The 16,344-nt window shown below is 37.0% G+C and overlaps 1 protein-coding gene across 1 annotated transcript; it reads right to left on the bottom strand.

Annotated features, from left to right (window-relative positions):
• Positions 1–3,447: 3,447 nt before the first annotated feature.
• LOC109681144 (secretoglobin family 1D member 1-like) lies at positions 3,448–5,271 on the bottom strand. Its single transcript, XM_074064481.1, has 3 exons — positions 5,217–5,271; positions 4,320–4,525; positions 3,448–3,471 (listed from the first exon to the last, which is right to left on the bottom strand). The coding sequence occupies exons 1-3, from the start codon at positions 5,269–5,271 to the stop codon at positions 3,448–3,450; spliced, it is 285 nt and encodes a 94-aa protein (XP_073920582.1).
• Positions 5,272–16,344: the final 11,073 nt, after the last annotated feature.

Raw genomic sequence — 16,344 nt, 5'->3', positions numbered from 1 at the left:
TGTATAGGGAAGGAAATAAAGTACATTAATTTTAAAAGAGGGTGGTTTTGATTATGGTACAAGTTTGAATATTCTAATTCCTGACCTGAGAAATGAAACTGTATTTTGAAAATATGGAGAGCACTGAAGAACTCCATTATTTATCTATTTGGTTTGCAGCATTAAGATGGATGAACATATACTTAACTAAGCTTTATTGTTGGTCATTTCAGTTGGAAAATGTTTGCTATCCTACAAACAGTTAATTGTATATCCCTGAACATAAATCATTGGGCATGTGTGCTAATTCATTAAATGAACTGTAAGAAATAGACTTCTTTCTTTTTGCAGTGGTATACTAACAGTAATAGAGCTTGTCAAATTCCCTTTGAAAATAGGGTCTATTCATAAACCCCCCAAGCATATATAAGAATGCAAACATCTTAACTCTATTTCCCTATCTCCATCCCTTCTTAGTTATAATTGATTATGATTTCTCTTTTGATTAGCTTATATGAATTTCACAAAATAATGGGTTTCATTATGACCTTTTCATACATACATTTGTGATGTTCAACCTTCCATTACCCTTCCTTTTTTACCCTGCCCTCTTGTTGGTACCTTCTGCTTCTCAAACAGTCCTCCTTTTACTTTCATGTCATTTAAAACATCCAGATTCCATAAGTGAGAGAAAATCTGCCATATCTGCTTCTGTGTCTGACTTATTTTCCTTAACATGGTGATCTCAAACATTTCCTTGAAACTGCAATAGTTTCTTTTTATTCATGGATGAATAAAATTCTGTTGTGTAGACATACATTTTCTTTTTTTTTTTTTGATATTCCATAATATTTTATTTTTAATGAGGTTTTGAATTATAACACACTCAGAAAAGTGCATAGAACATAATTGTACAGCTTGATAAAATTTTATTTTATTTTTTTCATTTTTCTTTTATTATTCATATGTGCATACAAGGCTTGGTTTATTTCTCCCCCCTGCCCCCACCCCCTTCCTTACCACCCACTCCACCCCTCCCGCTCCCCCCCTCAATACCCAGCAGAAACTATTTTGCCCTTATCTCTAATTTTGTTGTAGAGAGAGTATAAGCAATAATAGGAAGGAACAAGGGGTTTTGCTGGTTGAGATAAGGATAGCTATACAGGGCATTGACTCACATTGATTTCCTGTGCATGGGTGTTACCTTCTAGGTTAATTCTTTTTGATCTAACCTTTTCTCTAGTTCCTGGTCCCCTTTTCCTATTGGTCTCAGTTGCTTTAAGGTATCTGCTTTAGTTTCTCTGCATTAAGGGCAACAAATGCTAGCTAGTTTTTTAGGTGTCTTACCTATCCTCACCCCTCCCTTGTGTGCTCTCGCTTTTATCATGTGCTCATAGTCCAATCCCACTGTTGTGTTTGTCCTTGATCTAATGTCCACATATGAGGGAGAACATACGATTTTTGGTCTTTTGAGCCAGGCTAACCTCACTCAGAATGATGTTCTCCAATTCCATCCATTTACCAGCGAATGAAAATCTGCCATATCTGCTTCTGTGTCTGACTTATTTTCCTTAACATGGTGATCTCAAACATTTCCTTGAAACTGCAATAGTTTCTTTTTATTCATGGATGAATAAAATTCTGTTGTGTAGACATACATTTTCTTTATCTAATCTTCAGTTGTTGGGTACCAAGGGTGATTTCATAAGTTGACTAATTAGAATGTTCCAGAGTAAATATGAGTTTGCAGGTATCTCTATTATATGCTGCCTTAGACTCCTTCTGGTACAACATTATAACTTACTATCATATGGTAATTGGATTTTTAGATTTTTTTTTGTGTAATCATCATACTAGTTTCCATAGTCACTGAACTAGCTTACCTTCCCACCAACCATGTATTATGTTTCCTTTTTCTCTGCATTTGTTGCTTAGAAAAGCATTTGTTATTGCTTATTTTCTCAGCGGTAGCCATTAAGACTTGAGTGAGATGGAATTTCAATGTACTTTGATTTGTGTTTTCCTTATGAATAATGGTATTATTGAATATTTTTCATGTAATTACTGCCCATTTGAACTTCTTTGAGTTTCCAATTTAATGGAAAGTCATTTTGCAAGATATTCTCTTAGATCCTTGGAATTTCAGTAGTACCTTAGTAATATCCCTATTTTCAACTTTATAATATTATTAATTTACTTCTACTTTCTCTTTCTTCATTACTTTGAATAACATCTTGTCAGTCTTATAGATCTTTTCAAAGAATGGATTGTTTTTCACTGATCCTTTATGTTGTTCTTTCAGAATGTATTTCATAATTTCTTCCATGGTTATGATTATTTCATTAAAAGATGGGATTTGTCTTGTTCTTCTTTTTCTAAGAACTTGTGGTACATTTTTGGGTTATTGGTTTGAGATTACTTTAATTTATTCATATAGGAAATGATAAACTTCCCTATTAAAATTTCCTTAGCTGTGTTGCAAGATTCTGATAGACTTCATTTTCATTTCAACCTACGTTTAAAAAAAATTTCTTGCCTGACTTCTTCAAGGAACCACTGATCGTGCAAAGATGTATTGTTCAAACTCCATGTGTTTGTTTTTGTAATTTTTCTTCTTACTTAATTCTAATTTTTTTCCATTGTAATCAGTTAAGGTACAATAAATGATTTCATTGTTTGTGTATTTGTTAAGACTTGCATTATGGTCTAAAATGAGCTGTATTCTGGAGAAATTTGAATGTGTTCTAGAGAAGGATGTATATTTCACAGGTGATGGTTGTAATATTCTGAAGATGTCTATTAATTCCATCTGACCAATGGTGCAGTTTTACTCTTATATACCTTTGTTAAGTTTTTTTTAAACACTATTTTCTTTTCTTTATTTATATAGGTAGTACTGGGCTTGAACTCAGGGCCTCACAATTGGTAGGATTTGCTAGGCAGACACTCTGTCATTTGAGCCACTCCACCAGCCTTTGTTAAGTTTTAAATCTACAAAATTGAGCTATCCACTGGACCTGGGCTCAGAATTCTCAGCCCCAGCCAGCAGCAAAACTGCAGTCAGCAAAGGCAGATCTCAAGAGCCTGAGCAATCTGTTGACCATGGTCTCATAGCTCTGAGGTTTCTCACAGAGAAGGGCATTTTTGGTTATCCTTACTTACTATTTTCATCCATGGCTATAGAAATGGGAAACCTGCAAAGTAATGCATAATAATTTTGTGATTCCTGACACTGAGACTGACATTAGTCACTTGATTTTGCTTCTTGATTTGATTACTACCAACTGAAAAGGTCATTATTAAAGTACCACCAATGAAGGACTCAATACTGTGGAATAGTAATAGAGAAGTGGAAATATGCAGTGTAATCAATTTATTAATCCAAGATGTTGAAACCTTTACATTTTTTCCATGAGATCTAGTGTATCCAGGAAAGACAGTAGAAATCAGAAATATTTTTATTTCTTGCTAACAGAGGAGCACAACTTTTCCCTGAAATTGAACAAAAAGAAGGAAGGAAAAAATTATGAGATCAGCCGTACAGTTCTTACATATGGCAAGTTAACAAACCAAGGGGTCCATGTACTGTTATCAACAAACATAGTTTGGAAGACAAATTTAAAAAAAGTGTGCTCAAAAAGTAGTTAATATAGCTGGTACAATTGCTACAAAAATATGAACATTAGAGAACACACCTTGTGGTGACTCAGGTGTGGCTCATGCAATATGGAAAGGAGAGGGGATTGGGTAGGAAAGAGCATCTCAGTCATTATTTCCTGTCATATGTCACAACTGATGTCTACTTTGCTGTCCAATGGAACAGCAAGGGTTTATACCAGGGAAAGAATGAAGGGCCCTTTAGGAAGTGTATATTGCAATTACACAGCCTCTTTTGCATATACTGGGAAGCAAACAGGGAATCCCACCTAACTCCTTCATTCCCTTCTATCCAATCTTTCTCCATAACATTCCACAGTGACTGCAACCCACTGGGGTATAGAACTCTATTTCAGGAAAGTTTCAAGGCAGAGAGACTATAGGGATTGATCTGGAAATAATCCCTCCTGTAATTCAAGTTTTCCTTCTCAGGAAACCATAATGAATATGGCATCCATGCAGGTAACCTGAGAAGGAAGAATCTACCCAAGATGCTCTGAACATCTGAATTTAGTACAGTTTTTATTTTATAGCATCTTCCCTGTGGTTCTGTATCAACCTACCAGAGAAGTCCAGAAAATCATGTGCCCCCACCCGCCAGCACTGTCACCAATAGAATGGCAAGCCAAACTCATTCTTGGCTCTGTGGATGACCAGAGGAAGATAAAGAAGGAAGAGTTTACCAGTGCAACGTCAATTGAGAGTCTGGATAAATAGGATATGTTATCCAGACATTCCTTCACTTTCAACAGCGCATCAACAGCTTCCTGTGGTGCCCCATAGAATGAAAGTTGAAACTTTGCTGTTTGAGGAGTACCCATTAAGATATTGGTGTTTTCAATAAGAAGGCTTGGACAGACTATTGCCGTGGCTGGAGCATGAGAGAAAAATAATTAAGTAAGGAAAAGTTCATTATTTTTTGTCTATAACTCTTTGAATTGACACTAGATACTAGACAGGATCCTCAGGGTTTTATATTCCCATCTCATGGCAGTGTAAGACCCTCCAGGTGTGACTTCCTGAAGACCACATATCAAGTGAAAGAACTGGGATTTCCTGATCTCTCATTAAGATTTTGACTTAAGCCAAATTCGCTATTTTGAAAAGCTTGTTAGGCTAGCTGACATCCCATTTTCTAGATTTGAAACACTGAACTTTGTCAATTGAGTTGCAGTTAATTAATCTAGTCTATGAGGGAAGATGAAATTTGGGGTCATTCAATTTGAAGTGAATTGTAGTTTCAGAATACAAGAGTAAACCTGGGGAAATAAAGTAAATTGTTAAAGTTTTCACAGATGGTATTTAGAAGTTTGGTTGGAGGAATTAAATTATGCAAGCAGGTGAAAATTGATCTAAGAAGTTAAAGTTAAGAGATACTAAATTTCTCATCAAAGGTCCTCACTGTGTGGCAATACATTAATGAGCCCTGCAGTTTTACATGTGAGTTGAGGAACCCAAGGAGAAATTTTAGAGTAGTGGTCTGTTCCTTAACCCTACCTCACTACCAATAAATTTATATAATATTTAGAAAAGGTAACTTACCAGGCTTTCTTGTTAAAACAGTGACAAATGACACTCACCTCTATGGCCACAAAGTGCCAGAGTGACCACTAGGAGAAACACAGTCAGCCTCATGGTATTTTACTTGCTTTGTCCTTTCTGACAACAAATAATGAGCAATTTTGACTCAAGCTCACTATCCTGTCAGGTGGGTGGAAACCAGGGCAATTTGTACCTAGTGAACCTCACTGGTCCTGCCCATAGAGGCCTGTGGCAGGTCACATGGCCTGGCTGGCAGCCCTCCTTCCTCAATGGCGGCTGAAGCTGTCCCTCAGTGTGAAACCCCATGCTTCCTACTTCCTGTATGGGCCAGAGTCCAAAAGCGTTGGATAAGGGAACTCTGTACTACCTTTCTGGTGACAATTCAAGACTCCCTAGGAGCTATTCCAGAGGTTTCAGTTTACATCTGAACTTTGATGATAACACCTCTGTTCCCCATCTCAGTACACAGTTATGGGTGGGTTGTAACACAAGGAGGACAAGAATGTGAGAGCACTTCGGTTATGGGACAGCAGGAACATAAGAAGACACACTTTGAATTTCACCACTGAGATGCATGACAGCAGACGAGGTGTGTTTCAGTTGCTCATTCAGCAAATATAAAACAAACTAATCCTCGACTTTGAATTTTATTCCAACTTTGACTTCCTCGCCATATATGTACTTTAAAGCATTTTGACACTATTTCCCTTTTAGAGAATTTCTTTTGGAGAATACAGTTGCTCCACCTTTTCTTGTTAGCCTCAACCTACAGGCACAGATTTTGCTTATAAGTGACATTGACAACATTTTAGAGCTTCAGATTTTCAGTCCAACAATGGTAATGTTAGGGAGGGAGGTCAATAAGGACCCATAGAAGCAAACTCTAAAGGTCCCCTTCACAACAATATACTAATTACTCACAGACATATTCCCACTCTGAGGAGTCAGAAACTAATCAAAAGACCCTGGTGTCCAAGAATTCAAAACCTGATTCCCTGAAGCAAGGAGAGATATTCTGCACCCCCTCTCACCAGGGCCTATTGCAACATCAGAGACACAAAAGAAATCTCTAACTCTGAAGTTCAGTATGAGAATGAAAGTTACTAACTCTAGAGCCTAAGACCAGCATGGACCACTGAAAATATGCTTGTTTTTTTCAGGAACATATCTTACTGAAAGGGATTCCAAAGACAGGAGTGGTTTGCAACAGTGCATCCCACACCTTATCAAGTCTTCTTCTCCATCACAAAGACAGCAGATTTATGGGCCATGATTGAGGTGCACACAGTTCATTGTGAGAATAACCACACTGTGAACCTTAGATGCAAGGATAAGAAATCACAAATATCAAGGGGATGCGCCAAACATGGAGTACTGAGTACTTGGCAAAAGTAGGCATATGATGACAACACACCTTTTTGTTATTATGCTACATGGGAAAGGACACTTGCAACAAGTTGAAACCAACTATCAATTAGTTCCAGAAGAACAAGGGAGAAGCACAGCAAATGAGGTCAGGATGTTTAATATAGACAAGGAAACTGCTGTGTTGACATTTACCTGGATCCTTGAGAGTATTTATCTTCCTTAAGTTAATAAAGAAGATACCTCATGGCCAGGAAACATTTCTTCAACTTCCCTTTCAGTTAAGGGGATAATAGAAAATTTGTTGACTCTAGCTATTGGCATTTACTAATTTACTATAACCATTTAATCCTATAAGTACATATATCTAACATCTTCACACCTCATCCCTCCAATTGTGGATATGCCCACAAATTATATTGGACATCAAGGCATGATTCCTTCACTCTCATCCCAGTTTGCCTTCATACATAGATATTTCTCTGTAGTGCTTATATAAAGCTTTGTTGGTCCTTTTATTATACTATGTTTTTATTTATCAAGTTGAAATAAACAAATACTGTCTATTCACTTTTCCGTAAGTCAAACAGTTTCCAACTAGGCAAAAAATAAGTCTGTGTAGAATGTATTCGTTCTCTTCCATATTGGTTCCATATGCTCTTATTTCCAGAGTTGGTGTTTCCTATTCAAATCCCTATTCCTAAAACTAAAGGCTTGGAAGTCTCACATTTTAGACCCTTTTGCAAACTGGTTCATGGTAATTTCTCAGTAAAAGGCATTGGGAGAGGGATATTGGAAGATGGCAGGAGGTAATAAGCCAAGTTTTCTCGGCTTCTACTTCACTTTATCAGTTGTTGTGAAGAAGCACATGGAATAGCTCACAAGTCAGAAAAGGTAATGACATAGCTGTGGTTATAGTGAATAATATCCTGGATGCTTGCTATGTCAGTTCACATTCCAGAAGAACAGCTTCCTTTCACGGGTTTTGAACAACAGATCATTTTCCTTTTCTTTTCCTGCTCGTGTGTGAGAGGGTATGATCAAGCATCAATGATCAACATTGAGTATTATTCACTAACACTCTCTTGCTTCTGAAATGACTTAGCCAACTGATTATCAATTCTTGCCTTGTAGGAATTTTTTTCTTATCAAAATACTTAACTTTCTTCTGCTTTCTTGTCTGCACACTAACTGGAAACAACACGAAAATGATGTGCACCTTCAATGAGTATGTGCATGAAAACCATGTAGCTTGCTGAGTAATAAAGGGAGAGGGAAGTCCCAGCATGAAAGGAGCTCTGTGTCACACTGACTGTTTAGTAGAGAAAAAAATTAATCAGTTAACTAACCTTAAGCCTGTAATGTTTTACACTCTCTAAATTAATATTCTAACACCCCCAAAGTCATGTGACCACAACATTTTTACCAAATGTTTAGGTATTTTGGTAGTACTAATTTCACTGGATAGTTGACACTTTGCAGTATTCTGTGATGCTTTATCATATCAGCCTGATCATCTCATCATATAAACTAATGCAGCTCAGGAAAATAAGATATTTTGTTTTCACATCTGTCTTCTGTTATGACAAGGCACGTACTGAACATCAACAAAAAATTGGGCAGACAGATGTCCACATGTGGCTACATGTTTCTTCTCTGATCCTTCCTGATTGCATGTTCAATGCTTATCCATATCCTATTCTAGGTGTCATTTTCCCTTTTGCATGAAAAGCCCCTCCCTCTAAAAGACTTTTTTTCCTACCCCACATGATGGACTTCAGATTTCTGTGTTTTTATTGTTCTATAGATTTTATCTTTCTGTTCACCATTGGTCATAACACCTTGAAAAACTCTAATGAAATATTGAGTTTATTTCTTTGTTCTTTTTTTGCTGACTTATTCTCATTTTTATGTGTTCTTGGAATGAATACAGAAGATGAATGTTAGAGTGAAATTGTGCTCATTCCATGTTCTTGATATAATCTCAGGTGATGTATTTTATTATCTAATGTTCATTGCACTTCAATGATTTGATTGACAGGTAAGTATGATGATTGTGGACTGGTGAAGGCAAAGGTGAGTTTTATTCATTTATGTTTAAAAAGTCACTCTTTCTAAATCTTTGATATTTTCTACTATAGTATGAATATATGTGATCTAAATTTTAGGTGTTGATGACAAAGAGGAGTAAATTCCATGGAAGAGAGTTTAGCAACAACAGAGAATGATGTTCCCATATATCATGGGGTGAAAAGAAGCAAATTTTTCACACTCCAGGTTAGCATTTGTCTATCTGGAGAAAAACACTAACTGAGAGCATTGATACTATACCAGTTTCAACAAGGAAGAGGAAGAGAGGCAAACCAATAAATTCAAGGAATTCAGATCTGAATACAATTCTCCCTCTGTGAGTTATATGATCTCTGTTTACATTAGAAGAGTCGCTTACTGTTTCTAAATCTCAGTATGTGAAGAAAAACTTACTTTACATGTAACTCCAATATAATAAACAAGAACCTATGAGTGAACCTCATTCTTATGTTCCCTTTTAACATGATCTATCCAGGCAATCTCATTCTTCTCCCACTCCAGCATGTTTTTGTCATCAGGAATGTTTTAGTCATGCTCACTTTCTTATGCCCCAACTGTCTCATTTCCCTTCCTGGAAACACCAAAACATCCATATTTTTGCCCTTCATTCCCTCTGGCCACAATCACCAGTCCTGATATGATTTGTTGTCACCTGTCTCAAAAATTCATGTGCTCATATTAGAGAGAGAGAAAGAGACAGAGACAGAAAGAGAGAGAGAGAGAGGTGCTACATACACCTTCCAGGGTACAGTGGAGTCTCATTTTGTCAAGAAGGGAGCTTAGTGTGTTGGTACATGCCTGTAAAGCCAGCATTCCAGAACCTGAGTCAGAAGAGTCACAAGTTTTAGGCCAATATGGACCACATTTCAAGTTCAAGTACAGCATGGAATACATAGTGTGGCCCTGTTTCAAAACCATGAAGCACTGGTGATGTATCTCATCGGTACAGATAGTCCTTGCAATGTGCAATGCTCTGGGTTTGATCTCCACCATGACAACAGGAAACAGAGAAGGAGAACAGATGAGTTCTTTTTAATGTGAGGACACCTTAGTGAAATTTTCAGTTCATGTCAGTCACTTTGATATTTGTGTATAAGAATGGAACTTAATGGCTCCTCCAAGTGACCAATAATATATTGCATATGCACAGAGATTCAATGTTCTGTACAACATTATCCCAACTTCAGCTCTCAGTAGTGTGGTCCCTTCTGCCTGGTATCAGAATTAGGGTAATATTAAGAAATAAATACTTATCTTTCACAGTCTGGCCTTTTTTGCTTAATATGATTATCTCCAATTCCATATATTTTCCTTGAAACAGAACTATTTCCTTCTTCTTTATGACTGAATAATAGTCCATTTTGTATATATGACACATTTTCTTTATTCATTATTTGGTTTATGCATACCTGTACTGACTCTGGTACTTTGAGTACTACTTTTATATGGAAAAATATACTTTAAAAATGAATGACAGGGATTAAAAACAAGCCTGTTTGGTAGTGTGATATAGGAGAGTAGAGGGCATATGGAGAAGGTGAAGTGCAGGTAAAATGTAAAGTACTTTATACATGTATGTATGAAAATAGAATAATGAAACTTGTGCATTTATTTTAAAGGGGCAGAGGAATAAGAAAGAGTGATAGAGGAGATGAATTTGATTAAAGAACATTCTATGTGTATATGGAAATATCACACTGAATCCTCTTTTTCCAATTAATGCACAATAATAAAAAGAGGTTGGCTAAAATTGATTATTAAATGGCTAAAAATCATCCATGCAGTCATAAATGGTTCTTCTATGTATAAGGCAGACCCAAAAATATATTATTTCATGTCATATAGTTAAGTGATTTGCATGGGCTTGGATATGAATATGTTCATGAGTTGTATAGAGGGAGTTTAAGGAATGATGATTCATGGAAAATGGAAACCTGGAGAACATTCAGGGACTTGAATACATGGCTTGAAGATAAATACAGAAAATGTTGTAGCTACGTTGCAGTCAACTTTCAGCAAATTTTCCTGAGGTCAAAAGGGAAGCCCTGATTAAATTTCATACTGAAAAGTGAGCAAGAGATTCTCTAGGAAAAAGAAAAATCTGTAACCAGGAGAAATCAAGCTAGGGGAAATAGCTCCATGTTATTTTATGGGAATAGGTTTCAGCTTCTGAGGGGGTGGTGTTGGAGGGATGGGGTAATAATCTAGTTAGAATAAGCAAACATGATGTAAATGCCCCAGATAGCACCACTCATGGGTAGGAAGATACTATAGCATCAGTTTGGAAAGATGATTATGGAGGGGCTATCAGCTCAAGTCACCAGAATTTCCAGGGCTCTGGCATCTGCAGCATCCTCAAGATTTGTTTAGGAAGTTGATGTGACTTAGTGTTGACTAATTCACCATTGTCAGTTACAGAGGGTGTACTCATTTAGAATAGAATTCTACTTTCTCTATTTCCACTTTGGAAGAAAGAACGGAAAAAATCTGTACTGTGTTTCTGGGTGTCCTGCTGTCTGCTTTCATCTTGGTTCTATTCATGTCTTCCTACATATGAACATATACATATCTGGCCTGCCTTGTATGGAAATAGGACAAACTAGGCCTATTTTAATGTTTTATGTACCAGAACACTATAGCAGGTTAGGGACTGTGGGTGGTTTTGCACATTCCACTGGGTTAATAGGTGAAACCTCCTCACCCATGATTGTGACTCACTTTCCTCCCAGGGTTAAACATGGAAATAAGCAGAAGCAGAAACTCATGAGAAAATATGAAAAAAATTTAAAGAGTATCACTGCTTGGCCTCATTTTTTGGGGGGGGACCTCTTATTTCCTGATAAAACATTAATAGCATAAAAATAAGGATAGAGCAGTTATGGTGGCACATGCCTCTAATCCTAGCTATTGAGGAGTCAGAGATCAGGAAGACTGCAGTTCTAGACCAACTCAGGCAAAAAGTTGATGGGACCACATCTCTGGGCATGGCGGTGCATGTCTGTATCTGGCCTATGCACAGAAGCATACATAGAAGGATCAAGGTCCAGGTTATTGCAGGCATAAAGTGAGACCCAGTCTTAAAAATAACTGAAGTGAAAATGGTTGGCAACATGACTCAGGTGGTTGTGCACTTGCCTAGCATGTGTGAGCCACTGAATTCAAACCCCAGTACCATGAAAAAAAAAACAGGTTAATAAAAAAAGTCTGAACACAGCCTATTGAAACTAGGGAAAAGTAGCATTCTTCTAATATTAGGAATGACACTAGCTATGTTAAGGATATCCTATAATTCATAATATAATCGATTTTGAGATAGGAAAAAGGGGGTGCAGACAGATGCATGTCTTTGAACCAAAACCTCATTCAGATGGACAGAATAAACAATGTTTACTAATAACAGATATATCAAGTATTTTTAAATTTTTACTTGATTGTATGCAAGTATGTTTAACAATCAAAATTTTATGTTGGGGATTTCTGCTGGCATGGTAAATTGAGTCTATTGTGTCTAAGCAGACTCTTCCACCTAGGAAAAATTTGGAATGCATAATTTTATACTAATGGTACTGGATTTAATCAAATAATTTTCATCTGCTGTAATTATGAGGCTGGTGTTTTCATTTTTTGATGTAATAATAATTATAGAGTTTATTATTGAGCTAGATACTTGTTTCTGGATTCCTGTATTTACAGCTCACATTTTAAGGCAAGCCTCTCTCTGTCCTTTATCTTAGAGATTTGCAGAGGATAAATTTCACTGCAGGCACATCCACACTCACATAACACCGTGATTAATAAAGTATGACCTAGAACTGCTGGTGATCCCAAAAGTCTGCCAGGGGATTGAAGGAAACAAATTCATTTTAATAATGTTAGGTCCCTGGCATTCTTGGGGCAGGCCCGAGGCTAGCACTGAAACCAGACCCCATTGATTTATGACGGCTTGCAAAGCTCCCCTACTTGTTTCCCTGCTTGCAAAACCTCAGGAACTTCCAGTTTCTCAATTAGCTAAGCATGTCGACCCATTCCATCTGGTGATCACAGATAAATGGAAACCAGCAGCCTGGTTCTTCTCTGGGAGGAACACCTTCCCTCCGCCACGGTGTGGCCCCTCCTACAAAGCCCCTTATCTATTCCAGCCAAACTGCTGTACTCTGAACCTGAGCCGGGGCAGCCCAGCAGTCTGTACTTCAATAAATCTTTCTTTTCTACACGTGGTGTGGTCTTTGTTTGGCAGTTCCTTACAAATAACAATCACATGTTATTTTCCCAGATCACTCATTCCAGCCAAGAATATCATGAAGTTTTGAAAGGCTGCATGTTTTGTGACACAGTTACAGATTATTACAGAAGCCAGTGCAAGAATTGAATTGTCTTCCTTTGAGACAAATATAAAAGAGGCTTGAAAATGTGTGAACAGTGATGCCCTTATAATATTTTTGACTGCATTGGAAAATTAATAATTTAAATATATGCCATTCAATGTATAAGTTTTTGAATGAATACTTTATAAATTTGTCCATTTTGTATAATTTTATTTTCTATTGTGGTATATATGATATAGAAACACATATAAACAAGTGCTCTTGGTAGCTCTGAATAATTTCTAAGAATATACACTTCAGAAGAATAAAATTTTGAAAGTCATTGGTTTAATATACATACAGATATTTTGTGCACATATTAATACCTGTAGTCATTATTGATTTATAGTAGTGACATCCCTCTTTATAATTTTCAAACTCAGATCTCAATATATACAAAACAAGTAAGAGTGAGAAGTGCAGAGTGGAATAAGGATGGTCAGGGGTGGCCTGCCTATGAGGAGAAACATAAGTAACCACCAAAGAAAAAATAATCTGAAAAGAAACTAAAACCAGGCATTAAGAAGAACTGCTTTTCATTGCACATTCCTCTATAAGGAAAATATAATAAAATTTATTTTCAAAAGACTGTGTTTTAGACTAGACACTATATAGGAGAAAGAAGATTTCTGATCTGGGTTATTTTAATTAACATGATGAATTTCAGATAACACTTTCCTGATAAAATAATTTCATTCTTCTTTATGGCAGAATAATGCATGCTTTATGAACATGTATGAACATACAATAACGAAACCCATTAACTTTTTATAGGAGGGTAGGAAAAATAATACAGGTGTTAAATTTGATCAATGCACATGGCATGCAGGTATGCACAAATCACAGTATAATTAATATATGTTAATTTAAAATGTGAGCAAAAAAGAAGAATACTATCTTGTATGTACGTTTTTTCTGAATTTTTTATTAGCATATATTTGTTGTATAGAGAGCATTCAGTATGACAATTCCAAGTAGGCTTATATTGTACATTGGTTGGATTGCCCCCTCTGTATCTCCCCCTCGACTCTCTCCCTGTCCCATTTCAGGAACTGCAAGACATTTCATTGTTTTATTTTGTGTAAGTATATGGAGTCCACCAATCATGTTCCCTCACCCTAATCTCCTACATTAACTCCCCCCACCTCCCACAAGTACCTCCCCACACACTACCAATTTTATAGTTCTGTCTTTTGTTATTAATTTCTAAGTCGATGTCGAAAGGAGTTTTGCAATACATCCCAACTATGAGTATTCTTTACTTTGGTCAGTTCAACCTTTTCAATGACTCTCCATTACCCCTTCCTCCCAACGCTCCTTTTTCAACAACTTTCTTTTTTAAATTTTTTTTCCTTTTTCTTTTATTATTCATATGTGCATACAAAGCTTGGTTCATTTCTCCCCCCTGCCCCCAACCCCTCCCTTACCACCCACTCCGCCCCGTCTCTCTCTCCCCCACCCCCTCAATACCCAGCAGAAACTATTTTGCCCTTATTTCTAATTTTGTTGTAGAGAGAGTATAAGCAATAATAGGAAGGAACAAGGGTTTTTGCTGGTTGAGATAAGGATAGCTATACAGGGCATTGTCTCACATTGATTTCCTGTGCGTGGGTGTTACCTTCTAGGTTAATTCTTCTTGATCTAACCTTTTCTCTAGTTCTTGGTCCCCTTCTCCCATTGGCCTTTTTTGCTTTTAAGGTATCTGCTTTAGTTTCTCTGCGTTAAGGGCAACAAATGCTAGCTAAGTTTTTAGGTGTCTTACTTATCCTCACCCCTCCCTTGTGTGCTCTCGCTTTTATCATGTGCTCATAGTCCAATCCCACTGTTGTGTTTGCCCTTGATCTAATGTCCACATATGAGGGAGAACATATGATTTTTGGTTTTTTGAGCCAGGCTAACCTCACTCAGAATGATGTTCTCCAATTCCATCCATTTACCAGCGAATGATAACATTTCGTTCTTCTTCACGGCTGCATAAAATTCCATTGTGTATAGATACCACATTTTCTTAATCCATTCGTCGGTGGTGGGGCATCTTGGCTGTTTCCATAACTTGGCTATTGTGAATAGTGCCGCAATAAACATGGGTGTGCAGGTGCCTCTGGAGTAACCTGTGTCACAGTCTTTTGGGTACATCCCCAAGAGTGGTATTGCTGGATCAAATGGTGGATCGATGTCTAGCTTTTTAAGTAGCCTCCAAATTTTTTTCCAGAGTGGTTGTACTAGTCTACATTCCCACCAACAGTGTAAGAGGGTTCCTTTTTCCCTGCATCCTCGCCAACACCTGTTGTTGGTGGTGTTGCTGATGATGGCTATTCTAACAGAGGTGAGGTGGAATCTTAGCGTGGTTTTAATTTGCATTTCCTTTATTGCTAGAGATGGTGAGCATTTTTTCATGTGTTTTTGGCCATTTGAATTTCTTCTTTTGAGAAAGTTCTGTTTAGTGCACTTGCCCATTTCTTTATTGGTTCATTAGTTTTGGGAGAATTTAGTTTTTTAAGTTCCCTATATATTCTGGTTATCAGTCCTTTGTCTGATGTATAGTTGGCAAATATTTTCTCCCACTCTGTGGGTGTTGTCTTCAGTTTAGAGACCATTTGTTTTGATGAACAGAAGCTTTTTAGCTTTATGAGGTCCCATTTATCTATGCTCTTAGTTGCTGTGCTGCTGGGGTTTCATTGAGAAAGTTCTTATCTATACCTACTAACTCCAGAGTATTTCCTACTCTTTCCTGTATCAACTTAAGAGTTTGTGGTCTGATATTAAGATCTTTGATCCATTTTGAGTTAATCTTGGTATAGGGTGATAAACATGGATCTAGTTTCAGTTTTTTGCAGACTGCTAACCAGTTTTCCCAGCAGTTTTTGTTGAAGAGGCTGCTATTTCTTCATCGTATATTTTTAGCTCCTTTGTCAAAGACAAGTTGGTTATAGTTGTGTGGCTTCATATCTGGGTCCTCTATTCTGTTCCACTGGTCTTCATGTCTGTTTTTGTGCCAGTACCATGTTGTTTTTATTGTTATTGCTTTGTAATATAGTTTGAAGTCAGGTATTGTGATACCTCCTGCATTGTTCTTTTGACTGAGTATTGCCTTGGCTATTCGTGGCCTCTTGTGTTTCCATATAAATTTAACAGTAGATTTTTCAATCTCTTTAATGAATGTCATTGGAATTTTGATGGGAATTCCATTAAACATGTAGATTACTTTTGGGAGTATAGACATTTTTACTATGTTGATTCTACCAATCCATGAGCATGGGAGATCTCTCCACTTTCTATAGTCTTCCTCAATCTCTTTCTTCAGAAGTGTATAGTTTTCCTTGTAGAGGTCTTTCACATCTTTTGT

The sequence above is a fragment of the Castor canadensis genome, chromosome 1 (genome assembly GCF_047511655.1).
Source record: "Castor canadensis chromosome 1, mCasCan1.hap1v2, whole genome shotgun sequence".
Taxonomy (NCBI): Eukaryota; Metazoa; Chordata; class Mammalia; order Rodentia; family Castoridae; genus Castor; species Castor canadensis.
The sequence above is the reverse complement of the archived record's forward strand: the minus strand, read 5'-3'. Positions and strand labels throughout refer to the sequence as shown.

Bases quoted from the DNA above. Each gene is read 5' to 3' on its own strand.
- LOC109681144 (XM_074064481.1), bottom strand. From the start codon at position 5,271: ATGAGGCTGACTGTGTTTCTCCTAGTGGTCACTCTGGCACTTTGTGGC. The intron at 4,526-5,216 runs GTGAGTGTCATT...TTACTTAATTAT, and splicing joins GGCACTTTGTGGCCATAGAG to TTTTCTCTCATGCTCCAGCC. The intron at 3,472-4,319 runs GTAAACTCTTCC...GTTCAATTTCAG, and splicing joins TCTCAATTGACGTTGCACTG to GGAAAAGTTGTGCTCCTCTG.